The sequence below is a fragment of the Micropterus dolomieu genome, linkage group LG14 (genome assembly GCF_021292245.1).
Source record: "Micropterus dolomieu isolate WLL.071019.BEF.003 ecotype Adirondacks linkage group LG14, ASM2129224v1, whole genome shotgun sequence".
NCBI lineage: Eukaryota > Metazoa > Chordata > Actinopteri > Centrarchiformes > Centrarchidae > Micropterus > Micropterus dolomieu.
Window position 1 is genome coordinate 10,523,157 of NC_060163.1, and position 27,908 is coordinate 10,551,064.

Sequence of the window (27,908 nt, forward strand, 5' to 3'; positions counted from 1 at the left end):
TGCTCACAAGGCTGTACTGTGCCATTCTCACATTGGTTTCATTAGTCTATAATTCAACCCACTGCAAGACTTTACACAAAGCCTATTGGGAAAGTACAGAAACAAGAGATAAGTGTAATCGGACTATTATGGAGCACACTGATGCACTCAGTCTTTACATTTGCTCTGCTCTGGCTACAGTGCTCTACAATAGCCAGTCCATTTCTATTATCACACATTCACATCAGGAACTCCACATAGCATCCCACTCACCCACCCCATCCATCAGCCCTCAGCGTTGTTTGAATGGATTCCTTGAGAAGACTCGGTGGAGCCATTTGTGATATATACGACAAAACACAAAGAAGCAGGAAAGTTGAGCGGGAAGATGTAGTATGTATGTAGGCTTAACCTCCTCAATTAAATGGATATTATGAGGCACAAAGAAAAACATAGGACAAATGAGAAGAAGAGGAACGGTTGAATTCTGTTTTATTTCCAGGGAAGGTATGGTGACGGGGGAGGACGGTGGTGGGTTTGGTGAGGAAAAACACAGGAAACTGGGAGATAAATAGCAAATTACATTCCATGTGTGTTGTGTGGGTTAAGACTGGAGGGTTCTACAGCAGAGGTCTCTGGGGGCAGCAGCAACTGCATTCGGGTCTTTGTCCCGATGGTTCACAGAGCCTGGTGTTGGCTTACAGTTTGGTCTGGGGAATACACATTTAAAGGCCGGAATTCTTTCTTTTTCTACTGTAACACTGGAAAGAGACAAAAAAAAAAGTGAAAGTGGAAAGTGAACGGCTCTCGTGCGAAAAGTTATCTGATCACAGTTTTTGTACTTTTTAATCTCCATTGCCAGGCAACTCTGCAATTGCACACCTTGCAAGACTGTATCTTTTTCTGACAATAAAAAAGAATGCATTTTGTCAGTATCAGCTGTCTAAAGGGTGGGTGTATGACCCAGAGGGGTTAAGGATAAGGTGCTCTTCAGCCGTTTCGCAAAAAGCATGGGAATTGATCAAATAGAGCAAAATTAAAGAGGTGGTATTATGCTCATTTTCAGGTTCAAAATCTTATTTAGGGGTTGTACCAGAACAGGTGTACAAGGTTTAATTTTCAAAAAACACCATACTTTTGTCATACTGCACATTGCTGCAGCTTCTGTTTTCACCCTATGTGTTGAAGGGTTCATTTTAGCAATGGAGTGATAGATCTTGCCTCTACATGATATTTGTTGGGGGTTGCACATGCGCAGTTCCTAGTTAAGGACTACTAGCCAATAAGAAGCAGAGAAGGGCGGGTCAGTGAGAAGCTGGTAAACACAGCTTCGGTTCAGCTGTATATGTTCCCCTTACCAGCTTAGCAACATGGAGTGTCAGAGTGGTGAGTTATTAATTTGTAACAAAAGTATCTTTCATCCATAAAGTTTAACTAAGCTCTGTCTCTACATCACAGTAACAACTTTATGTCCATTGACTGCCTGGTGGGTAGCTAGTGTTTGGAAGGGAGAGGCGAGGTGTGTACTGCAGCTCATTGTTTTTCCACCGGTGTTTTTGAGGGTGTGTCAGACTTGTATTATGAGCATTATGGCACACATTTAGCTTTCATCCCTGTGATGTCACAGGGATGAAAGGGAAATGGCTGGACTACAAACGAGCTGTTTTCAGGCAGTTCAGAGCAGAGTTTTCTGTAGGAGAAGGAACTCCCTTTGGGGTGGCTTTTTCACTTTGCAAACCTATTACATGCACAAAAAAGGTATATAACTCAATAAAGGAGAGGTGAAAGGCAAAAAGCATAATACCACCTCTTTAAGGGGAAAGTCAGCTTGCTCGTCTGTTGTTGTTTAGTCTCTTTAAATTCCTCTCTGCTAATGTCTCTCAGGGTTGCCCATCTTCTGCTGAGGCAGGCAGTCAAGGAGGGTCTCTATTTGCACAATCGCATGGATCTGTTCAACGTCGGTGCTGTAACAGATGCACATCTTGATAAGGCAACAACAGGTTGTTGACACTGTATACACTGGCAATTTGTGCTCTCACCTTTGGGCATGAAACGCACTTGCTAGATAATATCAAAATGCAAACGCAAAGTTTAAACCTGGATTAACTCTCACATGACAGATTCCAAATGTACGGGCCAGGGTTAAATTTAGCAGTATATGACCTCCAACAAAGATTATGAGTCAGATTTGCACTGCATTACAATCCATGAAATGTACCCCAACCTGTTAATTGTAACGCATTTTCTCTGTTTTGTCATATACATACAGTACTTCTTGTTTCTTGGAAACAAAACGGAAGTCACAGGGCATGTGCACAAATAGGGACAGCACAGCAGCAATAGTAAAGAACATAATTACCACTAAATACAGACTTGAAGCACACATCACAACACTTTTGCAATTGCCCTATGGAATGTGCATAGTGAACTAAATTCCCCATAGGGCATTATTTCACAAAAGAATGGAGCAGAGATTACCTCTGGGTGAGAGAAACTCCTGAACTGTGAGGAGAAGCAGAGGAGTGGGAGCTCAGCTCATCAATTAGATGAGGTCAGTGATGCCAGAGGAGACAGCCAATAAAGCAGACATAATCAAAGTTTGCTCATTGCCGAAGTAAACGGGGAGGAGATGGAGCTGTAGCTGTTCTCTTGACACCAGGGGGTTTCTAAAAAAGACAAGAAAACAGGGGAGAGAGGGTGGAGTGGCATTCATGGAAAGGACAGGATACTTTTTAACTACTTACTGGCCTGTTCCATGAACTCTCTCTAAAGGGATTAAGGGTTTAATGAACTGCCTGTTGGATGCCAGAAGTTTAAGCGATAGGCAGTGGAGCAAGGCAGAAGTTGGCTGTCACAAGAGCGCTCATGTGCGTCTATTAGTTGGCTTGGAGGAGTTTTGACAGAAGGCCTGTCATAATATAGTACCCCTACATAAAATATCCTGCGCTGAGTTAACTCAGTTGCATTACATATGTATTTAGACATTAAAGCAGTTGTATCAGCTGAAAAGGCTTTTGTACGACCTTTCTTTCAGGCAAAAAGTGCAAAAAAGGTTTTTCAGTAACAGACAGAAGCATTATTACCATGGCACTATTCAACTAACTTACATGTACTACGTGTATTTGGAACAAATGGCTGTATATTGTGGTTTCTTTCAAGTTCCTAAAAGGAAATTACTGAAAGGAATGTATTAATAAGCTAATTTAATTGTTGACTGAGGAAAAAGGTGTTGATGGAGGTGCTGCTCAAAACATAATTTAATGCTGTATTAAGAGTTTCACAAAGGCATGAATGAAAGTGTAATGAAACTGTTGTTTATATGATGATATTTGATTAACCTTTTTCCCTGAAAAGTGCAACTGCAACTTTTACTGTTGGCAGGCAGAACAGGTGGAAAGCAAAATTTGCGCGTGTGAAAGAAAGAAATAGAGACAGGGAGGGGGAGGAGGCAAGAGACTGAGGTTAACACAGCCAACCACACAGTGTGACAGTAGGCTACACTTGTTCCAAATGGGTGTGGAGGGCAGAGGGAAAGGAAGGAAGTAAGGAAGGGCAGAAGAGAGAGGCAGAGGGAGGCACACACCGACACCTAGGCAGTCACACCGAGTGCGCGCGTGGATCTCAATGGGGAGGTCTCTGTGAAGCGCAGCCTACCTGTTGGAGCTCATTGCGGGAGACTGTGCCGGACCCAGGCTGATCGTGGATCTGCGGGAAGCCTACTGCACTTGCGAGGAATGAACAGAACGAACATGTCTCCAAGACTATTGCTCTGCGCTGTCTTGGCTGTGTACCACGGGACGCAAACCTGCAGTGGATTTAATATAGATGAACGTTTCCCGGTGATCAAAGAGGGGAAAACCAAAGGGAGCTTCTTTGGATTCTCAGTAGCTCTGCATCAGCAGACGCAGGGCTCCACGAAGTACCTGTAAGTTGCCATCCGTGCATGCCTGAGAAAATGCCCCACTTCTTTCTCATTATGAGGTTAAATAATGTCCGTGTAGGCTACGCACCTGCTTCTGAACAGGAGGCGTAGGCTAACGAAACAACAACCATTTTATCCCTCTAAGAAGCTTGTTGCGCCCACTTCCTGCACAAAACCGCGATAAAGAGTCCAGTTTATTGCTTCTAACACCTGTCGCCAGTTTATAAACTGCGCTTACTTCGTAAAACGCGTCGGATAGTTTCCTTCGCATCAGACACTTAACTTTCTACATGGAAAGTAGTTCCTTTTAAGGCACCTACCTGTTGATGGAAACCTGAGCGGGTTAATCTTTACAGATTTATTCAGGCCTGTCCTCAGTTTTTAGTTGCCTACACTAAAAATGTCTCGAACAGATGTTCTGTGCCATGGCTTTGGCTCTGTCGCAAGTAAAAGGGAATGATGAAGGCCCTGCGCGAGTATTTACCTGGTTGATTATTTTTTAAAGGATCTTGCGTTTTAGTCAACAAATGTGGAAAACAGTCACATCAAACAGGAATCTATTAAACATTTTAAATATTATACATATAAAACATATGTGAATGCAAAACTGTTTTTTGCAATATTACATACATTTTATTTGTTTTGGTGTTTTACATGGGCTAGTATTTCAGTTTTTGATTTTTCTGGCTGACATGTTTGTCCAAAACCTTCTAACATCCAATTATTGCTGGTGCCCAGTGTTACTGCAGCCATCAACTTCCACAATCCTGTGGTTGAAAATGCATAATTGACTAAATAAGAAATGCCATCATTCCTGTCACATGCATCTTTGGGATGGACCATGTGTGAAACAGCTGAGCTGTCTGTGCTTTGGAGTTCAGTAGACAAGCAGAAGTGTCTTTAAGTTTATCACAGCATTTGAGAAATTAATTATTAATACTGTTTTAACAAAGTTATTCCAGGTACATTTTTCAGCTATTATGGAAGCACAGAAATCTGTGACATAGCATGCTCTACTTTCTTACGTATCATGGGGCCATTAGGCTACTTTCAGCTATGGCTTGAAGATGTTTATTGGCCTGTAACACTTGTAGGTTGTTATTACCAAGACATGAATAGTCATGTGGAGTGTTTGAGAGGATTTACATAAAAGTAAATGCCTTTTGTTTTTAGGAATAGTTAGTTGTCTTCTTATGTTGCTTCTTTAATGAAAGATCCTCAAACTGTTTCAGTGTTTAGTGTAGGATTTCCCTAGGCCAATTACAGTGGCCCCCTCATCCTTCCGCATCCATGATCACACAGCACGTTCCTAACATGCTGTTATCTTTGTCTTCGCTCTGCTTTGAAGGGTAACGCAGGGAGAAAATTGCAAACCAGCGCCCACTTCCTCTGTGTTGTCACCAGTGATGTCTGAATGTAAAGTTTATCAGCCAATTGCATTCCATGCAAAGTGGGGGATTGTTGTACAGTACAGAGATTTCCCAGTTTATTGAAAGGATACCAGTGTCCAGCTGACACTTGATCAATGTGCCATCTTGGCCCTTTCCCCAGAGGGATGGGGACACTGTCCACAGACTGCAACCAAAGAAGGGGACCACATGGCCGTGGTAATGAGACTTGAGGCCTGTTGGGACAAGAGTGCTGTAAAAAGTCTCATCAGTCTGCTGCTAGCTAAGAGGTTTAAGCAAATGCATGCTCAGTTGTACATTGCATCGTATATCTGAATATGTTAGGATATACCTTTAACACTAACGCTGACCATGATGTCCAAAAGCACTTACACAAAATGACTAAAACATGCCTGGATCAATTAACCTCAGCAGGGTTATGGTGATGTAGGAGTGGAGGTTCAAGCCAGGGTACACTCTTTTGTTCTTTTAATTTGGTATTCACTGATTGATTTCAGGAATGAATGTTTTTCACATACCTCTAAGTTAAATATAAAGGAATACTGTTATACGTTTAGGGAAATACAGCTATTGGCTATCTTGCCAAGAGTTAGATGAAAAGATTGATCCCACTTTCTCCGTGCGGTAAATAAGTTACAGCCAGTACGTATAAAGTATATGTCTCACTAATAACAACACAGTATAACTTCAGACAGAGCTAGTCTTGCTGTTTCCCTGTTTTCAGACTTGAAGGTGGTGTCAATCTTCTCATCTAACTCTCAGCAAGAAAGTGAATAAGCATGTTTCTCAAAATTTAAAGATGTGACTCTAACCATCCGTTTGATTGTGACCTGTGATTCAACCAATTGGTCTGCAACCAAACTCACTTTCACATCCTGCATTCTTGAGGTTTTGCAAGGTGCAGTATATAAATAACAACAGTACCTCCCGTTTCAACAGTGTCCTCTCTAAAGGCCTCTTTGTAATCTGTGGAGCCACCACTGTTGAGTAAAGACAGTCCTCCAGTACTCAGATCTAGTTGTGTACATACTCTGTGATTCTGTAAAGACACATGTTTGACAAGGGTTGGTTTTACAGTCTTGTCTGTTTCCTCCGTGTTGTCTGGCTTGTTTTTGTGGCCCCAGATCTGTTTCACTGCACCACAGAGCTGTTTGTTACACATTTCCTCATTATTGGAGCGAGCTAGAGTGTGAATATTTGAAAAATGCAAGAACAAGGCATAAACCAGTCGTGACATGTAGGCTACATTGTTTAAAGTGGCTACTCTTAGCGCATGCATGAGTCAAACAGAGTCTAAAAGTCAGAGACAGAGGGTTTCCACTCCCAGCTCTGCAATAAAGCGAGCGCAATAAAGATTTTACTTAACCTCTAAAGATGTAGGCTATTATCTCATTAGTCTGAATCTAGCAGTGTATCTTGGCCTAGCTGAAGCAATTCAAAAAAAGCATTTTGAACTGAGGGGGGTACATGACCAAATAGTAGACCAACACTACTTCTTCTTGAGCTGCGCCTGAATAATCTAAAAGCTACCTGAGGCCAATTTGTACAGAGCATTCACCTCACCACTCCCCCCTGCTCTTTGAATCATGCATTTAAGGTCTCACAGAGGTTTTTTTCCTGAGAGGGCTTTTTTTGTTCTCTGTTGTGGCAGGGAGGAGGGCCTGGGCGGTCAGCTGGCCACCTATTGGCTCTTCCAGTCCCCTGACCCCATGGTATGCTTGGAATGTATTACCCTTCTCCGCACAGTCACAACCTGCCAGGTTTCAGGTTGAGGCAAGACAGGAGTGAGAATGATGTTTCTGGGGACTATTGGGGAACACACACAAGCCTTCCAAAATTTAAAATCTTTCTGTTCATCCTTCAGCAGACAAAGTTTCCTTAAGTTTATAGATGGGAACCTCTGTGACCTGAGGAGAAGAATTTAATTTCTCTGACTGATGCATATTTAATCAGAGTCGAAGTGCTTTTGCTTTTAAAGCTCATCTCTGTCTGACTACAGTGGCCTGAGGCCATGAAAGTCAGCCATTTAATTTGACGGGGCCTTCCACTTTCTGCAGCTACAGATTAACAGTCTGACCTGCTGCAAGGTTTATAAACACAAACAGTTTCATGTTGAGTTTGAACATGCACAGGATCATGATCTGCTTTTCCAAGAACCTCCTAGAGTTTGTTGCAATTAAAGGTCTGATTCCTAAATCAAATTTCTGTTTTGCAAAGTTAACGTAATGTTGCAGACAAAATGGTACTCAGAAACGTTCAATACTCTAAACTTCAACTTTATTCATTATGACAGAAAATAGTGCATTAGAAATACATTGCACGTATTTACATATAAACATAGACTGGCTGTTTTACACTTTCAGTCTTTTTGTCAGTCATTTTCATGTTCAGTAGAGTATTATGTTTTGTGTTGTAAGTTCAAAGTGAACAGAAGTACTGTGGCAGAGGATTTCAGTAAAATCAGAAGTTAGATTTTTGGTATCATGTCACCTAAACTCAATGACCTAATGTGTTATATGACGTGCTAATGTAAATGATGCAGGTGGGTATGTCTAACTTGGCTGTGATCCAACATTCCCCCTCATAGAAAAGCTTGTGGTCTTTGTCTCTGAAGTAGGGCCATCAGAGCACTATCGTCATGGCACAGTGAAACAATCTTGTGTCGTCCATTAGTCCCCCCCCCCCCCCTCCCCAGACATGCATTTAATGAGAGATGTGTTCCTGTGAAAAGGAAGCATTGCAAATTTCATTTGAGAGACATTTGATGTTCATACAGTATTTGCAGTCTTAACATCTTAAAGAATTGTCCTTTATGAGCTATTACGTACAGATGCACAGAATTGTCTTTTAAAAATGTACGGTTTCTTACTAGTGTGTTCACTGTGGTAATACATAGTGAGCTACATGAAATGCTGCATATGTAATATGTAATTTATTACTAAAAACTAGATTAATACATATTTTATAGTATTATATTTTATAGCTATTAATAGTTATCAGTTTCTGATGAGGTCAGTTTATTCTACTCAGGGGTGGTGGTGGCGCATAGATAAGATGCTTGCCTTTGGTGTGGGAGACCTGGGTTAAATTCCCCCTGTGAGACATCCACCATTGTGTCACTGAGCAAGACACTTAACCCCTAGTTGCTCCAGAGGCGTGCGACCTCTGACATGTATAGCAATTGTAAGTCACTTTGGATAAAAGCGTCAGCTAAATGAATAAAATGTTAAATGTATTCTTGTTTTTTATTGTTCGTTTCCTTTTTCTACGGTGCCCTTTACAATGGGTTTATAAGTTGTAAGTGGCTTAATTGGTGTTAAATACATTTTTTAATAATTCTTTATAGATCTGTTATAAGAACAAATTTTTGGTTGCAACGCTGTAAAAAAAAAACTCACTTTGATCGGTTAGATCATTTCTTTTTAAAAAGAGACAGTCTTTTTTTTATAGAATGATTAACATTTTTAACTGCAGACATGGTGGCTTATTAGAGAGAGAGAAACCCATGAGCATACACACCTGACAATGAGACTTTTTTTAACCAAAACCTGTTCTAATTGCTTATAATATATTGTATTATTATGTTTGCCGAATAGAACTTCCAATCCAACTGGGTTGGAAGTTATACAAGATTTTAAGTCCTTTCAAATTTATTAAAGTCCAAGCCCAGCCACCATAAGTGTACAAGACCTTAATAAAGTTAAGTGCAAGTTTGTTCATAGTGACTGGCCCTAATCTTTATGGTATTTATTGCCTGTATCCAGTCACTTGGCAATGGCATGAGTTGCATTTTGTGTAGCAGCAGAATGAATGACAGCTTCTAATAACACGTTGAAATGGATCCCAGTGGGGCCTCGTGCCTCCTGCTAGTCTCCACAGAGGAGGGTCTTTATGGTGGGGCTTTCATTGGAAATACCTGTAGTGAAGACTGTGTCTATCTTAACAAAAGTGTAAAAGATCCCCCTTTTCTCCCTTGGTTGTACAAATGCCCTAAAACAGCATGAAAAATAAGCTGGTGTAGATGGCCTCCGGGCTAATGAGAGCTACCTGTAGCTAGAAAAACTATGATTCAATACATTCTCCTCTTCACGCCATTTTTATCTTTGAAGGGGAAATGATCCTGAAGTATTAGTTTACACTTGGTATGTGGATGTCAGTGTATTCAGTAGCTTGTTGTCTATTGTTAACAGTGACAATAAGTTATAAAATGCTTCCTATTATGTTGTTTATTGATACATGTAAATAACACATTAAGCATTTAAACATATGATAGATAAAGACAGATATCAGCTCCAGTGGTCTTTCCTGGAAGTTTTCCAACTACATGTAAAAACAGATGTTTCATGCACACACCTGCACCGCCTTCAAATAAGCTGAGTAATATCTGAGTGAAAACTTGGCACTACGCAGGCACGCTAACAGTGTTGACATCTGATCCATTATAGCTGTGAGGTAGTCCACCTGTATCCATCCCCTCTTCCCCTCCTTTACATATAGCTCAGGTCAAAATGTTAATGGAAATGCTGTTAATGATACTGTCTCTTGTGAATTCTGCCATGGCTGCATGATGTGAGTTTGCAGGAAAGAAGTGTGCTTCTTTGGGGGGGGGGTCACAGAGAAACATGTGTCCAGGCTCAGTCCAACTGTGTGCGCATGTGTGTGTGTGTGAGTGTGTGTGTTCCTTTTTGAATGCATACATTTGTGTGTATTTCTCCCTGTCAGTTTGGTAGATAGCATGTTTGTGTGTGTGTGTTAATCATGTATGGTATTGGGGTGATGGTGGCAATGTCTGACAGTCTGTCATCATTCATCCAGGGACAACAGACCCTGGGTGGGTGGAGTTAGCAGACCAATAGACATAAGCCAAATAACATTGTCTTTTTCAGACAAGGTTTTACTTGTTGCTAATGAAAAGTGAGTTTGTTTATTATCAGGGATGACCTGCAATGTTTAATTTGTCATACTGAGTCTAAATGAGTTTGCTCTCTTGTTACTGTTTCACCAATGGCAGGATGTTTGTCCAGCTGAGATACCCTGTTAGACTGCTATGTGTGTGTGTGTGTGTGTGTGTGTGTGTGTGTGTGTGTGTGTGTGTGTGTGTGTGTGTGTGTGTGTGTGTGTGTGTGTGTGCCACCTCACCTTCCTTTTGGGGACAAAACGCAAGTCCCCCTAATGTAATTATCATATTGTAGAGTGAAGACTTGGTTTACAGTTAGGGTTAGGGTAAATCTCTGAGGAATTATTGTATGTCAATGCAACGTCCTCTGTAGTAATAAAACACAACTGTGTATGTCTGTGTATGCTTGAAGAAGACAGGTGCAGACTGATATTTTAACTTATTTAACTCTGTTCTATTGTTGCAGTAATGTATGCATTGCATTTCATTTCCATTTTTCACAACGATGCCAGCGTTTCATTTTCTCTATTTCACATTTTTATGCATACACAGTCTTTGTTTCTCTAACGTCACCATCAACAGCCACACTGTGAGAGTCTTACAAGGCTGATGACTTATGAAGCCTTGTTACTAGAGATGAGAGCGCAGCTCAGTGACAGTCAGTGAGCTCAGAGAAATTAAAAACAAACGCTTTAAAAAGAAAGACGACCCTGCAGCAGTTTTCTGACTGCATCCTACCAGACGGGCTGCTGTATTGGGGGGTGTTTTTTTGTGAAATAACATTTTAATCACATCTTCCCTCAGCAGTGTGTGTAGATTTTGCTAGGTGTGCACAATTCACCACTAACTTCCTTTTAATCTATGCATGTTTGCTTTGTTAATAATTGACACCCTTGTCTTAATAAGAGGTATACTGTAGTTTATTTCCTATAGGACTCTAGAATGTAGATCATTTTGTGTGCAGAAGGTTGTAAGGGTTACGTTTTTGTGGTTGAATGTTGTTGTTTGGACTGGGCCATAGTTCCATGGTGTTGTTTATCTACTTTATTTGACTTTTGTGTATCATGTAATTATACTACTCTTTTCAGTTGTCCACATTCATCATTCTGTGCATGCTACAATTAAAAACCTACAAAATGAGTTATTGAAGGTCTTGTTTCACATACTGGACATGTCCCATGTTGTGATATAAATCAATATTGGAAAATGTCCTTATAAACATCTTTATAAACACCATATTGCCCAGCCCTGAGAATTAAAAGATATAGGAGATTTAAAGGTGCCTTTAGGCCGGTGTGACTAACATTTTTCTACTTGCAGCAGGTTGATGTATCACTGTTTGTTCAGAGAGGACTCATCTGTTAGCCATGTTCTGTACATGCAGACACATAGTCAGTGTGTTAACAACTGGGCGTGCTCACTGTGAATAGTCTGAAAGCAATGTGCATGCTCACCCCCACCTACTACCGTTTTGTGTGAGTGTTTCCTGAAAGTACAAAGACCTGGATTTATCAGAGTGCTATTGTAATGCAAGTAAAACCACACTGGGTGCATAGCAGTTAGAGAAAGAAAAAAACACACACACACGTTCATCACGTGACTTTGTGTGCCCTCTGATAGTCAGCGGAGTATTAGCTGAACACACTATAACACACGATGTCTATCATATCAACCATCCTCTCATCTTTCAAGTGGAGTCATTACATCATAACAAGAGAATAAAAAGATCTCAGCCCTGGTCTGCTCTTGTGCTTAATTCAATCTGCAAATTGAGACGCTCCATTCAATATTATCTCCATTTATTTGCTAAGTGGCAATGTTTCCCTGGAATCAATATGAGGTGCATGTAGTGCAATAGCTTTGTACCGTGCTGAAAAATACTGAGGGTACAGTATAGGGGAGTGTATGTGTGTGTGAGAGAGAGAGTGTATTGGTGTGTGTCTGTTAAATGGATTTAGGATTAAGGGTGAGGATTAATAGCATTTTTTGTGCCTGTTCCGTGCCCACAGTTGTTTGGCAATTTGGTGACCTGCTATGTACTACAGTGTAGAACGGGGAGTGTCAATACAACGTTGGTGTGTTGTCCGTCTTGTGCTGGAAGAGGCACACCTACCAAGACCTTGCCGAAATCACAGAAACATCTGTCATATTTAGTTTGTTTCACTTTAATTCTCCAGCACTTGTAGTCTCAGTGTGAACATGCCCTCCAGTTACCTGAAATAATTCCCACACAAGCAGCAATGTTGCAAAATAACTAACCAACTTTCGTTCTCTTGTGCAAAAAGTGATTTTTGGAGTGTTGGAGATGGAGACATCATTGGCACATTTAGACACAGTCTATGCACTTCTCTTAAACTTCTCTTTCCTCTGCACACCACTGAACCTCCTCAGCACTGTTCATTTCCACCAATCCTCCCTTTGTATCCTTATCCAACAACCACTTGTTACCAGGGGCAACATCTGCGTGTCTACTTGTTTCCAGTGGGTCTGACAACAGCAGCATGATGCATCACATTTTTAATTTCAGAAGAGGTAGACCACATTCTACATGATGTATAAAACAGAATCACAACTGGTTTATATAGCTGTTGGATGCTATTTAAAAAATTCACACCCTGCAGATGTGCCTTGATTCACTAAATTATCATGCATATGATTTGTATATTGTGTCACACGGTGCTCTAGAAGAAATGAAACTTGTAGAAAGGTGACAATAATCACAACTTCTTTCTTCATGTTGTATATCAGTGGTTCTTCAAAGACTTGCATGGCTAATAATATAAAACAGGCCCTGAGGTTCTTGATGTGAAGCTGAAGGTTTTTCTTTCTATTTTTTTTTTCGCCCTGAGGGCCACAGCCACACCCTGTGACAAAAAGGTAGCCTTAAGCCTTATCTAGAGATGTGATCCATGAGTTGTGTAAGGCTGACATGCTCAAACTCACTCGCAGCGACTATAGTTTTGAGCATGCACTCTAAAAAAAATAAAATTAAAAAAAAGACACACACTGTCCACAGAGAGCTAGAAGCATGAAGTTCCCTCTTCGTTCTTTGTTCTTCTCTTGTACTTTCATTTCTTTCTTCCATCTTGGTCTCTTTGTCACCCCCTTTCTCTCACTTCCCCATGTTTAAATATTTATACCTCTCAGGGTGAAGAGTTGTGTGCCAGCAAAAGACATATATCATGTGTCTCATCACTCTCCTGTTCAGACTGGGCCCAGATGAAGATGAATGTACTAATAAAAGATGACATTTTGCTCTTCTGTAAACACAACTGACTGACCCTGCACATTGTCTCTTTTTGTAGGTCTTGCCAAAGCCAATGAGATGGAGAGTAAATGTCATCCAAAAGGGGTTTAGTCATCTTTAATTAAGTTGGGTTTCCTGTGCTGTTGATTTTATTGAGTCAGGAGCAGTCAGGTGGGGGGAGGGGGGAGCGAGAGCCTGAGTGTATAGAAAGATGTCTGTTTACCAAACTGTGACCAATGTAGTGTTTTCACTTTTTTTCTCTCTTGTGAGACAAGGAGCGATCACCCTTTTCCTTAGCCTCTCTTCCTCCCTTCCATCACTCCCTCGCTTTTTCAACACCTCCTCCCTCTCCTCTTTTTTTGCTGTTGTCAGGACCTTTGTGTGAGTGTTTCTGATGCTGTGGTGATTAAGATGACCAGATAATTTGACCTCTGTTTGTTTAACTTAACACCACTGATATGAATATACAGTAGTTCATCAAACTCCCTTCTACTGAGAGTTTTTCACTCCTAGATGTCAAAAATGCAGCCACGTTCACCTTGACTGGGTGTGTTTGCCACAGTAAATGTTTGGTTTAGCCAGCCATTCGGATCACTTGTTAGGCAGAGGGGGCAAATTTCAACATGTCTTCAGAGTAGGAATGCAGCTGCTGCCCCCCCCCCCCCCCCCCCCCCCCCCCCCCCCCCCTCCTTCCCTGGGCCTTTGATAGCCTGTTTATGAGGAGGTGATGAGCAGGGAGGCAGATAGGAGGAGAACACACAGTGTTTCAGTTGGAACAGGATATGAGGTGTGTTGTCATGAGTCACCGCTTCGTAACTCACGCTTTGGAGATTTTTATGTGAGTTGAGAAGACTTAGGAAATCCCTTCAAATCCCCTCAAATAAAGTGACAATCATCAATTTAAAAATACTTTTTTGTTGACATTTGGAGAGACGTTTTTACCTGATAACAGTGATATCATGGACAGGCTATGGCTAACAATGTTTGGTCTAGCTGGCTTGCTTTTGTGTATTTGAAAAGCATAGTCATTACTGTAGCACAGATTGTTAGGGTCCTATTTAAAGTGACATTTCAAAATTTTGGGAAATACACTGATTTGTTGTCTTGCCACGAGTCAGATGAGATACCACCTTCATGTCTGTACATGAAATATGATCCTGCGTCAGCTTGCTAGTGCTGATTCTAGCTTCGTATTCGTATAAAGACTGGAAACAAGGGCAAACAACAACAACTAGTTTAGCTCTGTTTAACACCTTAGATCTATGTTTTTGTGAGCTTATTAAATGTTTATTTGGTAGTAAACTGAAATGTTAAAACAACATTGTGGTTTTACAGAGGATTATATGCCCAACAATTTCTTGGTCGGGCCCAGTAATTTCTTATTGTCTTATTGTATTGAATTTTACACATTATACAGTTTTTTGTGCTGATTTAACACCACGTTAATTAGTGAGTTTTAAAGGTGCTGGTGTTTTTGTTATCTTTGAACAGACTATGAGAGCGGTATCAATATTCTCATCTCTCTGCAAGAAAATGAATAAGCCTATTTCCCAAAGTCAAACTATTCCTTTAATTAAAGTTTTACTACATGACTTATAACATTATAACACCTGCTTCAGTCAGGCTGAAAACACCATTTTTTAGTTTTTAAGCTGTGTCTTCACTATATATCAAATGCGATAGCATCAATAAACAGTGTTGAATTTCCACAACAAACACAGGTGACCCACTTGGCTCTGATGAGACAGTCAGATGTTTATGCTCATGAGGTTCAGTTGGACTAGGTCTTTTCTTCCGGTTTGCTGCAACAAGCACTCTGCCAGACAAGGTCACCCAAGCCTATCTAAAGCATGTGTGGTTAGCGCTGGACTGTGTGAACAAAGTTCACACTAAGTGTTTTATAACAGTCTTGCTTATTCTCTGGGTTGAGCCCTTTCTTTCTTGCTCTTTCTAAATGCGGCTTGATTTACCCACAAGAATGGCTAACCGTGCAAGTGAGTATGCTGAGACACTGGCCATGACTTCTGCCTTAACAGCCATGGAAGTAGAAATGCTAGTCATAAGTCACTAGCAAATACACACTTGCTTGCTCATGCGCTTACATGCTCTGTATTATGGGAGCACATGCATGTGCTCACTCTTACTGTAGAGACAGTGGGACTCTGTGGCCCTGATTCTCCACATATCTGTCAGCCCCGCTAACTACTGCAAACCTCTGTGGAATCTCAGATGCTGTCTACATTAATGAATGATTACCTGAACCAAGGTCTCTTCCTCCCAGTCCACTGGGAAATACTGGCCATCAGAGGCCATCTTGGCTCTTTCTGGTTGTCATCACTGCGACAGGAAAGTTGATTCATTGCTGATTCTGGTAGCAGAAAGAAGAGTTAATTGTAACTTTCTGTTTCAAATGATGCAGACATGGCTGGAGGATGTCTGTTTTTCGTGCATCAGTGGAAAATATTCAATGTGGGGTTGTTATATAAAATTTGGTCCAGAACTATGACCACATTGCCTCTTTAAGGGTACTTAAAGAGGCAATGTGGTCATAGTTCTGGACCAAATTTTTCAGCCTGGTTGTAATGAGACTAGATAAGAATAAAACATATGCCACACCTAAAAATGTTATCACCAAGATAGTTTCAAATCGGTAACAGGGTAATTCGTTCATTGATCAGCGGCAGTAGAAAACTCACATGACTGACTTTCAGGCAAAGACAAACTTTCTGAGTGACACATCAAAGAGAAAATATTATTGTCTGGGCTCTTCAGGATTAGATTGCAAGTAAGTATGGGGGTATTTTGTCTATGTAAGGGGGTGTATAAATACAGAAGGCTGTGGTGGAGCAGTAGAGCCTGGTACACAGTTTCACAGTTTGTGTAGCATGAAGACCCACCACATAACCTATGAGTAATGTGTGACCAGGCAATAATATTTTACAAACTCTATGAAATATTTATTTATGTTAATCCCCAGATGTGGTCAAAGTAGTTCACAATGACCTTAATCTAAAGGTGTATTTTCAAGTCTAAACCCATTATGTGTGTTTGTTCTTACTTATCAGTGCGTGTAAGGGAGGCAGCTGCTCTAAAGTCAAGTAATATGTACACAAGCTTGACTAACAACTTGACTCACCATTTTCCACTTTCCCCCATTCACCACTGCGAGTAACATGCCAGCGTCCAACCAGCAATGCGTGATAGAAAGCGTGAATGAACCTATTGGGCACTATGCTTTTGTTTCCCACGTAGTACAGCAGTCCATACGCACACTGTAAACAAGACTCTCGGCACCTTCCGCCCTCAAAGTGGAGCTAATAAATCTTGTGTTGACAGTAAATAGTGTGTCCCAGCACAGAGCCTCGTAGAGGGAGTAATCCCTCTGCTTCAAAGTTCTGTGGTGTGTTAAAAGGTGCTGATGCAGGGAATGTCAGGGTGAGTGGACAAAAAGATCAGGTCCATCACCAAGAAGCTAGTTTGTGTGTCTTTGTGTGTGTGTGTAGTGCCCAGACTTGTCACGGGTCATGCTCTGACTGCTCCACTCCTTCCGCTTTTAATTTACAGATGAACTGGCTCACTCTTTGTGTGTGTGTGTGTGTGTGTGTGTAACCAAATTCAGTACATACTCAACAAGTGTGGACAAGTGTCCAAGGTGTCACCCTTAATGATTCATGTACTTTATAAGGGCAAGTTATTCTACTGTTAAATGCTGCTGAAGTTGGAAGCAAGATTCTCATATTCAAATGTAACTTTAAACCTGTAGGATAGGCTTTTCTGTGTTTAGACTAGAATTTTTATTATCTGAACTCATCTAGCTTTTTACGTTGCTGCTACTGTCTCTTTGTTGTATTGTCTAACACCACAAAGCTCTTATATAATCTGATAATCTTTATCTCTGCCTCTCTGTCTGTGTGTATCCAGGATTCTTGCAGGAGCACCCAAAGAGAAAGCCGAATCCCTAAAAAATGTCAGTGAAACGGGCGCTGTCTACTCCTGTCCCATTACAACAGACACCGCTGACTGCTCCAGAATGGACCTGGTCAGCACAAGTAAGCATGATGCAGAGCTCTCAAAAATGATGAGTCGTTTTGGTATTTAACAGGAGAATGCAGAGTTGTAGTATTATAAAAGAGTTTCTATGCAAGGCTAGATAGTGATTTGAGTGAGCCTGATGCACACAGTGATGGTAGTTGACTGCAGTCTGCAACTGAGCAGACTACAAGATGAGGCGGAGTGGGAGAGAAATGAGCATTGATGTGAAACCAAGACTATGGCCAGTCTACAGCTATGCTAGCAGCTATGTGAGCCTGTACTTAGGCAAGGCAATGCTTTGAGCTAAATGCGAACATCAGCATGCTACATGCTCACAATGGCAATGCTAACATGTTAATGTTATGTTGTGTATGTATAATGCTTACCCTGTTAAACCATTCTCTAACGTGTTAGAATGCTAACACTTGCCAACTACAATTGAGGCTAAAGGAGATGTCGTTTGTTTTGAAGTACTGGACATATTAAAATTGTGATCTGATTTTCGGCACTACATGAAAAGTCAGAGGATCACCACAGTGAGGGTGACATGAATGTCTGTACAAAATCTTCATGGCAAACCACCCATTAGTTTTTGAGATCTTTTAGTCTGGACCACAGCGCTAGTGTGGCTCAGAAGCACTCCAGTAATTATTAAAGGGATACTCAATTAAATAATTTAATAATTTAGTATTTCACTTTCATAAAGTTGATTAAAAGTGGTCAAATTAAAATGGTCAAAATTGAAGCAGCAGAGGCAGCGATTAAACTCTAATCTAAAGGTTAAACTCTACAACCTATTTCCCATAACTCACCCAAAAAGTATGTTTTCTGGAAGACCCTCACTGTCTTTCATGCCCTCAGTTTGCATTTCAGGCTTTCTGGTTCTCAAGCTCACGACAAGATATAGCTGATGATATCATTAGAGGTTACTTTATCAGACTTGCCAAAGCTTCCTTTGCCACAGAAGACATTATACAAGGGGTTTCACAGGCTGAGTTGTACTCCCCATGACGAATAAACAGACCTTTTATGTGTAAAATCACTGGAGTTTCCCTTTAAAGTACAGTTTATTGTAGAGGATTTCCCTGACTGTTAAGTGAGGAACTGTAAATAATAACCTGCAAATGATAATCAGTTAGCTTCCTCTTTATTCACTAAGGACAGACCTAGTAGTGTCAAATAATCTCAGAGTCTTATCCCCCAGAGTGTCATATAGCATCATTTGCACTTTCACGATGAGCTCCAGGATATGAAACTCTGAAAGTGCAGTTATTAACTGATAGACTTACCGCTCTACTAGCTGGAGGTGAACAGGCCCCCCGCAGGCTAAATGTAAGAACCATAATAAAAGGATTCCTTGTCACTTTTGATGTTGAGGTTAGAGTGACTGTTGCTGCAGTCACAGCACATTTTTGTGGTTAATACCTGTCAGGGCATGATCCAGGCCAAATGAAGCTTTACTGTTAGGGTTGGTTTTCCTGTGACTAATATCATTATAATCATGTTAAATGTTTTTTTCTACATAATATTTCTACACATCTAGGCTGACTACGGACTTTATGCTGGTTTCTTAGGTTAAAATAACAGGTTAAGGTAAAAACCTTAACCTGTTAAGTAAAAGCATTTCAATAATCTGCATTTTATATCCACATTGACAGTACCGTTTTGCACTTTTAATGTTATTCCCACATCTGACCCATCCACAGCAAATCCATCTGAGATGGTGGAAGGCATGTGGCTGGGTGTGACAGTGGCCAGTCAGAGAGACCAGCAGGCGGGACGCGTGCTGGTGAGATGACATCCTGTTTTACTCGATTAGTCATGTGTCACAGGTGGCATATTACATGGTACACGGTAACATTTACTCTTGCACTGAGGGGATGCAGGGTGAGATAAAACCCTATGTATTTCAATATGTAGTGTCACAGATGACACAGTGCGCTTGCTGCAATATTTACTGAAGCATACAGTAAACGGAGGCTACAGTCAACACACACACACCCAAGACAGAATGACACATGCAGGTACGAAATGGCATGGAGAGTGATACTTATCATGGTAATAAGTAAAATATTATATTGTTCCTTTCCTTTTTATATGATTCATAGAGGAAATATGTTTTCTTTTATTGAGGAAATATGTTTGACTATGAATATACTGTACACATGTAAACACATTGGCTGTATAATCAACTATCATATAATTTCCATTTGATTGATTTTAAATTGTAATAGCACACCTGACACTTCTATTGTTGCTGAAAATTGCAAGGGGGTGTCAGGGTTGGCCGAGTGCAGAGGCAGGTAAACTGAGGTGTGGGCCCAAATGCAGACACTTGACGGAGTAGATCTAGTAAATCATGATTTATTTAAACACAACAAAAATCTCAGAGTTTACATGAAGTAATGCAGGCAAAGATGATTGTCCAAAAATGTAACACAAATCTGAAAGAGAACAGCGTAATCCAAAAACATGGCAAAAAAACATTGAAACAGGACACCCAACTTGTAACGAGGACAAGACATGGACTGAACAGAACTGAGCACATTAAATACAGGGGCAAATGAGCAGGGAAGGAGCAAACAGGTGAGGGTGCTTCTCAAGTGTCTTATTTGTCGTTTCCTCTCTCCTCGCTCCTCGCTTGAACTGGAAGTTGTTCCCCTCCGTCATCTTGCAGACCATCCCAAAGCTCTTATTTGCGCTGTGAGGAGCGAGGAACGAGGATCAAGGAGTGATCTCTGAGGACCTATGAGCGAGGATACACCAGTGCTTCCTTAGTGGAAGTCTTTTACTGACTGATAGGCCTAGATCAGGACAGATGACATTAAACCTAACAGACAAAATCAAAACAAGGACACAGAACTAGAACACAGGGGCAGGGAGTGAATCAACAACTAGCAAACACGTGGAAATGGCAAAATGACAATAAAACACATCATAACAGACCCAAGCAAGATTGTAGCACAGAGCACAAAACCAAACCCCTAACAGGGGGAGTATGGGACAGGGGGATGTTTTAATTTTAAAATTTTTATAGACACAGACATTTGTTATATATATATATATATATATATATATATATATATTTGAATTTGTTTATATTACAATTATAACCATTATTTAACCAGGAGTTTTCTATCCTAATGTATAAGAGCATTTTGCTAACATGTTATATTGTTTGAGTTATATTGATGTATAGGGAAAGACTACCTCATCCTACTGTCCACAAGGAACATTACTTGCATTCATACAAAAATATTTGTGATGCAAAAAAGAGGCAATTGTACAGTCCATAACATCCCAGAATACACACTCTGGTGTCCAGGCATGTGGGCATCGCTATGTGAAGATCATCCAAGGCAGCTCAGAGGAGCAGCGGCGTATGACAGGAAAGTGCTTTGTCAGGAGTAACGACCTGACATATGACCCCACTGATGAATGGCAGACTTATACGTACGAGGTCTGCAACCCCAACTTTGACATGGAACTTGAGGGCATGTGCAACATGGGCATCTCAGGCGGCATGACTGACAATGATGTCTACATCGGCGCAACAGGCAGCTACGTGTGGCAAGGTGGGCACTGAAGAGTTAATGTCAAAAAGAGAGTGTTTTGTTACTTAAAATTGAAATAATAGTTGGTTTATTATAGCTATAGCTGGTTTCATGGACACAGATTAGACTGTGTGCAAGGCTGCTAAATTTCAGTGTTAGTCTAACGCTGACATTATCCTCTGTCTGGGAAACCTGTCCATTGTGCATGAAGCAGACATTACATTGTTGTCTAATTCTGCTCTGTTTTACAGGAAATGTTCACGTAATATGGAGAGATCCAGATCCTGCGAATGCCTGGGACTCTATAGACAAAGACTTTGGCCAGCTAAAAAGACGAAACAGTTATATGGGTAAATATACAGTATGATTTTTCACGGTATAAATTGTAAAATCATTGGAGGAAAAAAGTTCATTAATTTAAAACTGTTTAAACCTCACACACTCAGATGTATATCTATCTGTCAGTATAATTTGCAAAAGTAGCAGAAAAAGCAAGATGATGTTATGTACAGATAGTTTTCATTTCAGAAAAGTGTCATATTTTTTATATGTGGGATTCAAAAAGGCCTGTAATGCCAGTTTAGCATTGAATCTCAAATGTTTTCTTCTGCAGGTTATTCAGTTGTTGAGGAGAAAAGGCTGCTGCGTCATGACGATTACACAGTGGTGACAGGGTCTCCCAGGGACGACTCCAAGGGCTCTGTGGTGTTCGGGACAAAGACTGACAAAAACATCAAGCCGGTGCTCATCATCCCAGGGGAACAAGTGGGCTCGTACTTTGGGAACAGCCTGGCTGTCACCGACCTCAACAATGACGAGTGTGTTTCTGCACACCACACTGAAAATTTATACTATCTTTAGACTTTTCATTTTATATTTTAAATATAAGGCTCCTTCACAATGCACTCGATTAGACTACTGCTGGGAATTGTAAGGACAAGGATACCATGCTGGGAATCTATCTATTCTCTGTAGATCATGTTGTTATATATCATGGTGTTTGAGAACAAACCCAACTTAGAAGTGATTTTTAATTAAAATTCAACAGTGTCCTCAAAATTAACAATAATCAGTGTGGCCCAAAACAAATTGTGGATGACAGCACGTTAATTAGTTCAGAATTTCAAGCACGATCTGCCTGTAACTCTAAATTCTCAAATGGGAAAATAAAGAAAATGTGTGATGCAAGGCATATAATTATGAATAATGCTCGGTCATATTTAGAATGCCATCTTCTGGGGGGTGTGTGTGCATATAAGTATATTTTTGGATATCTTTTTTGACTGTTACAGCTGGAATGACCTGATTGTGGGCGCCCCATTTTACTTTGACCGTATGAAGGATGAGGGAGGAGCAGTGTATATCTTTATGAATGAGAATGGATCTTTCCAGAACAACGCCACCATGGTGCTCAAGGGTCCATCGGCCTCGGGATTCGGCTTTGCAGTGGCTGCCATTGGTGACGTCAACCAAGATGGATTCCAAGGTATGACTCTGAACGCAACATTTGTTTTGCACTGACAGGGACAAACGAAAAATAAAGTAAATACTAATAGTACTAAATAGTAATAAAATGGAAAAGCAGTTGAAAACACGGCTTCAAAACTCCAAAAAGGCAAAATAATTGCACCCCAACTGCAGGTTCATTGATAAAACAAGGTGATGTACTTGTGAAATGGTACTAATGCAGGTACTTTAAGTTAAAGTCCATTTTAAGAAGGGTTTTCATTATTTTGTCCACCCCTGTGTATACTACTCTATATTAAGAGTTGGTACACTGTTCTGCTGTGAAAAGAGGAGTGTGAAGAGAGGAAGCATGGGTTAGAGTTGTTGTTTTTATGCACTGTTGCTAAGTGGGTATCTAAACAGGGAAATATAATGTACTGTGTTGTATTTGAGACTACTTGAAAACCAAAAGATAATAAGATAATAAAATTGGTACTGCTGCCATTTTACTAATCATTCATTAGTGCTTTACTGCCACCTAGGGAGCTAATATGTCCCATGCACAGCCTCCCTTAGATTATTTTCAGCAGCCTGCGTATGCATGGTTCCTGTCAGTATTTCACTCTATTGTCAATGTGTGCAGATTTTGCAGTGGGAGCTCCATTCCATGACACAGGAAGGGTCTACATATGGATGGGGAGTAAAAAGGGAATCTCACAGGAGCACAGTCAGGTAACATCTGTCTTTAAGCCATTGATGCACTTAATCTGAAAGGGTCAAAATTTATTGTGTTGATCTCCCATGTGTCATTGTTGTCCTCTGTAGGTGATTGAGGGTAAATCAGTGGAAAATGGAGGATTCAAGACTTTCGGCTACTCCATCAACGGAGGAATGGACATGGATGACAACAGTTACCCTGACATCTTAGTTGGCTCTCTGGATGACCGCATGGCCCTGCTCAGGTAGAAATAAGGGAGAGGCTATACAGAAACATGGCATTATTGAGTTAAACCCGGTTTCTTTGTTTGTCATGATTTTACTTAAAATAAATATGAGATAGTCCTGTAGCCTTTTTTGAAAACCTTTTGGACGTTTTGGTCAAACAAGAAAATTATATTTGCCTAATGCAGTTATTTTAAACTTAGATCATGAAAATATTGCATTGTGGAAGGACATAGTTTTCAAGGTTAACAACAACTTTTGTTGCAGTAAATGGTGGATGCCTCAGTTGTAAATAGGTAAAATGTGTGTACTGTTTTTATATGATAATATAACTTGGTTACAATTTGATTCCTCTTTTTTTTAAATTTGTTTTCAGAGCTCGACCAGTCATCCACTTAACTAAGAACTTCACCGTCGGGCCAAAGATTGTGGACCCTAATCAGTGTGCTGGAAATACACCATGGTGAGATGTCTGCTCAGAATATTTTATTCTGAAACAGGCTTATTCAATTTTGTTTGAAAATAGATTGTGATTTTTCTTTGTGTTTTACAGCATTACAGCGACTGTGTGCATGTCCTTCACTCTAAGCACTGGAAACAAAAACTTCAAAAAAAACATCAGTAAGCAGTCTTTCTTAAATTTGTGATTTCTTTCAATCACAGACTGAATGAAATTAAGGCTGCAATATTCAATCTGCTGTAAATCTATAAACTGTGGAGATACTGGCTTGCTTGCTAGTCTGTCCTAATGTGATTTGTTTGTTACATTATTATGTTTATATTGTTGTATTATTTATTAAACAGTTGAACTTGCCGCAGGGTTTTAAAATGTACTGTATGTGTCTCTACTTTGTAAAGCGGTAAAGTATACAGTGGAGGCTGACATAGAGAGGAAAAGAAGCCCCCGTGTTCGTTTTGAGGACGGTAACACTGACACATATACCGGCTTCCTGAGCCTGCTGTCTTCCGTATCCAAGTGTGAAACTCTGAAACTGACTGCATTGGTAAGGTCTCAGTACAAATACATGGTATTGTGTGTGTGTGTGTGTGTGTGTGTGTGTGTGTGTGTGTGTGTGTGTGTGTGTAGTAATTGATATGTGTGTTCTCATATTTGTAAATGTGTGTTTTATTTAACGCTGTGGACATTTAAGACTAATATAAGATTCTTGGATGATTCTTCAGGCGACTGTGAGGGACAAACTGAAACCGGTGGTCTTTTCCCTCAACATGTCCTTAGATGAACAAAAACCTAAAACCAGACGTGCCCTGCAGAACCTGGACGCCTTCCCAGTTCTCAGCCAGGAGCAGAAACTCACTGAAAGAACTGAGGTATGGAGTGGGGCATACACCATATTTATAGGCCACATTTTAAATAACTGTATATTGTGAAGCATGTGTATATGTGACAGCCTCCCTGTAAGGTATAATGTGAAATTATTTGTTCCATTTCCTGCAGATTAACTTTCAGAAGGAGTGTGGCATAGACAACAAATGTAACAGTAACCTGCAGGTGACAGCCCAGTTTGTTGACGAACAGAAAAACCCTTACCGCAGGTGAAACTAAAATCTGATTATTGAAGCCCTCATTGAATGAGAAGGGGTTTAAAAGCTTCTACAGAAACCATATTTTTAGAAGAAAGTCACGAATAGCTAACATTTGAAAGAATAGTTTGACATTTGGGAAAATACACTACTTTCTTTCCAGAGTTAGATGAGAAGATTGTTAGCATTCTCATGTGTGTAGGGTAAATATGAAGCTACCAGCAGCAGCTTGTTGTCTTAGCTTAGAATAAAGACTGGAAAGAGAGATATAACATGTCATATCTTGTTTGCTTAAGCCGTACAATTACCTTGGGACAGACACAGGCTAGCGGTTTCCAGGCTTTGTGCTAATAAGCTAAGCTACTGTCCTGGCTGTAGTCTCATATTTAGAATACAGACATGAGAGTGGTACTGAGCTTCTCATCTAACTCTCTGCAAGACAATTAAAATGTGTGAATCCCAAAATGTCAAACTGAATGCTAATGCAGAGTGGCCTCTATTAAATTTGCCATTTCTAATCTGTAACCATCACTAAACTTTTTATTAAAACCAGTGCAAAAGATTAGAATGGAATGTCTGAATATAAATTGTGAATGTATTAATTAGCCAAAGATAATGATTGAAAAATAATTGAGTAAATAATACATGTTGTCCATGCGTCCCTGTGGCCAGGCAGGGCAAATTCCAGGTACTTGAGTTCCGCAGCACTATGAAGATAATAAGGCTGATGGTAGAGGTGACCAACGACCAGGGTGAAGATGCCCACCAGGCGATGCTCAACATCACCATCCCTGACGCACTGAGATACTCTGGCGTCAGGTCGGAGGTAAGTCCACTGGAGGGCAGCAGATGACTGAGAAATGTCTATTATGAGTTATTTCAATAGTTTTTCTGGCACATGCATCTCCAGGCACTTGAATTGCTTAATATAATACTTTTGTTCACTTTCTTAATGTGCTGACTGTGTGCTCAGGACCACGATGTGCAATGCAGTTTGGACGTCACAGTGATTTGTGAGCTGGGGAATCCATTTAAAGGCAATGGAAAGGTAAGTTTGAATAATTGTCATTGATTTTGACTTTTTTCATCTGCTGAGCTGGATTTGAAACGTCTCACTCTCTTGCTTTCAATATCAGGCATCACTTTCCCTTATGTTTGAGACATCAGGGATCAATCTATACACACAAGAGATTGAGTCCCAGCTGCTTCTGTCCACGTAAGTGCTTAACATTGATGCGTGATTGTATTTCATTTATATCTAAGGTTAAAAAGGAATATGACCAAGTGTCGATAAGGGTGGCAGCAGTTGCATATTAGAAGCTAGTTATAATTCAGGTCCACATGTATTCATATGTCTTTCCCAGTTTTGATTCCACAGTAGCTGTTCCTAATCAGATTTTTGTTCAAGTTGGTTGCATTGTCAGTGGGTCTGTTATTGTGACAATCACTAAATATTACACAGGAACACAATATAATGTAATAAGATGTTGTTTCTTCAGTCTTAGTGAGCAGAGTGACCTGACGCCTGTGCCTGTGGCCCTGCTGATTGAAAACACCATCTTCCCCTCCTTCTCCATGTGAGTCCCATTCCCTAACAACTCATGACGTACTGTACATACAGCAAAGAGCACAGATATGCCATGGATAATAAAGTACTCAATGTCACATCACATCATCTTCCTGATCAGTTTCTAATTGCACAGTGCACAATAATTTCTAACTGTCACCCTGTCCAGAGTGAACAACATGGTGCACACAAAATTTGGTGGGGAAGTGATGGGCGAGTCAGCCATGGTCAACACCAGTGACGTGGGCAGTCTGGTGGAGTTCACCTTCAATGTGAGTCACCTCCACCACCCAGACTATATATTAGACCTCCAGGACAGTATATTGAATCTACAATATGTGTGCAACCCACATTTCCCGCATCCCCACCCTGTCTTTGAAGGCAAAACTTTCATTCCTTAGAAGTTTAATATTGCGTGTTGTTATGTGAGAGCTATGGTTTGTGGTGCAAGCAAGGCCAGGGGTGGATACTATTTTAGAGTAACAAAGTCACAGTCAAGCCCTGTCTGTTATTTCACACCATCTGTTTGATTTCTACTGAAGTTTCCTTTTTTGTGCTGCTGACTAGGTGGACATGAGTGGACAGCCCCTGGGAGACATGGGGACCCTCGCTGTGGAGTTTGAGTGGCCCTTTGAGGTAGCCAATGGCAAGTGGCTGCTGTACCTGACGAAAATTGTTGTAAAAGGGGAATCAGAGGTGGAATGTAACCCTCCTGGAGATGTTGTCAACCCGCTAAAACTAAAAGTAAGGCTCTTTTTCTAGGCTTTGGTTTAGAGACACAATATGATGGTTTTCCTCAGGAGCCAGTGAAGTACATTGTATTACCCTCAGTCCTTCACTTGGTCAAGTGAATGCCCAAGTATCTTGGATACAATGAAACACTGTCCAGATTGAGGTTGAGGTAACGTCTAAATCTGACACATATACTGACAATTATGATCAGAAAAAAAATACAACAATACCTGTGATTCAGCAGCTAAAACATCCCGGGGTGAAATACAGCCTATAGAACCTTTGTTAAATCCTTTCTATTCATTATCTCTGTGTACTGTAAACTATGCAAAAGCTTTTCTGTTCTTAGATTTCTTTTCAGCTTACTACTGCCCACACCAATGACATACAAACATCCCAAAATATCCCATTACTGAAAAGCCACAAGGTTGCATAAAAATACAGAGGTACTGGTTGAGATGATAGGACAGGAACAAAAAAACAAGACCAAAGAGACTACAGCATGCTAGCAGCTGTTGTGAGGCTTGATAGAGGCACAGTGGTGCTTTGAGCTAAAATGCTAATGCCGCGCCAGCATGCTAACATGCCCGCAATGACAGTGCAGACAGGCTGATATTTGGAAGGTATACCGTTTACCAT

The 27,908-nt window shown here is 40.6% G+C and overlaps 1 protein-coding gene and 1 long non-coding RNA gene across 2 annotated transcripts in view; one reads left to right on the forward strand and one right to left on the reverse strand.

The window, feature by feature from the left end:
- Window positions 1-454: 454 nt before the first annotated feature.
- Window positions 455-3,970, reverse strand: LOC123982550. The gene is made up of 3 exons (XR_006827998.1): window positions 3,634-3,970; window positions 2,458-2,645; window positions 455-740 (listed from the first exon to the last, which is right to left on the reverse strand). It is a non-coding gene; the product is annotated as an uncharacterized LOC123982550 (long non-coding RNA).
- The window catches only part of itga3b (integrin, alpha 3b), a 28,873-nt gene continuing 4,494 nt past the window's right edge, over window positions 3,530-27,908 (forward strand). Inside the window, exons 1-20 of the mRNA XM_046068144.1 lie at window positions 3,530-3,904; window positions 17,376-17,503; window positions 19,193-19,275; window positions 20,812-21,061; window positions 21,292-21,390; window positions 21,654-21,858; window positions 22,333-22,526; window positions 23,130-23,218; window positions 23,312-23,448; window positions 23,805-23,891; window positions 23,982-24,049; window positions 24,287-24,432; window positions 24,611-24,757; window positions 24,885-24,982; window positions 25,643-25,796; window positions 25,944-26,018; window positions 26,107-26,186; window positions 26,470-26,547; window positions 26,707-26,809; window positions 27,105-27,281. Of these exons, the coding sequence (XP_045924100.1) occupies window positions 3,714-3,904; window positions 17,376-17,503; window positions 19,193-19,275; window positions 20,812-21,061; window positions 21,292-21,390; window positions 21,654-21,858; window positions 22,333-22,526; window positions 23,130-23,218; window positions 23,312-23,448; window positions 23,805-23,891; window positions 23,982-24,049; window positions 24,287-24,432; window positions 24,611-24,757; window positions 24,885-24,982; window positions 25,643-25,796; window positions 25,944-26,018; window positions 26,107-26,186; window positions 26,470-26,547; window positions 26,707-26,809; window positions 27,105-27,281 (2,589 nt within the window). The 5' untranslated portion in view covers window positions 3,530-3,713. The remainder of the gene's footprint in view (window positions 3,905-17,375; window positions 17,504-19,192; window positions 19,276-20,811; window positions 21,062-21,291; window positions 21,391-21,653; window positions 21,859-22,332; window positions 22,527-23,129; window positions 23,219-23,311; window positions 23,449-23,804; window positions 23,892-23,981; window positions 24,050-24,286; window positions 24,433-24,610; window positions 24,758-24,884; window positions 24,983-25,642; window positions 25,797-25,943; window positions 26,019-26,106; window positions 26,187-26,469; window positions 26,548-26,706; window positions 26,810-27,104; window positions 27,282-27,908) is intronic.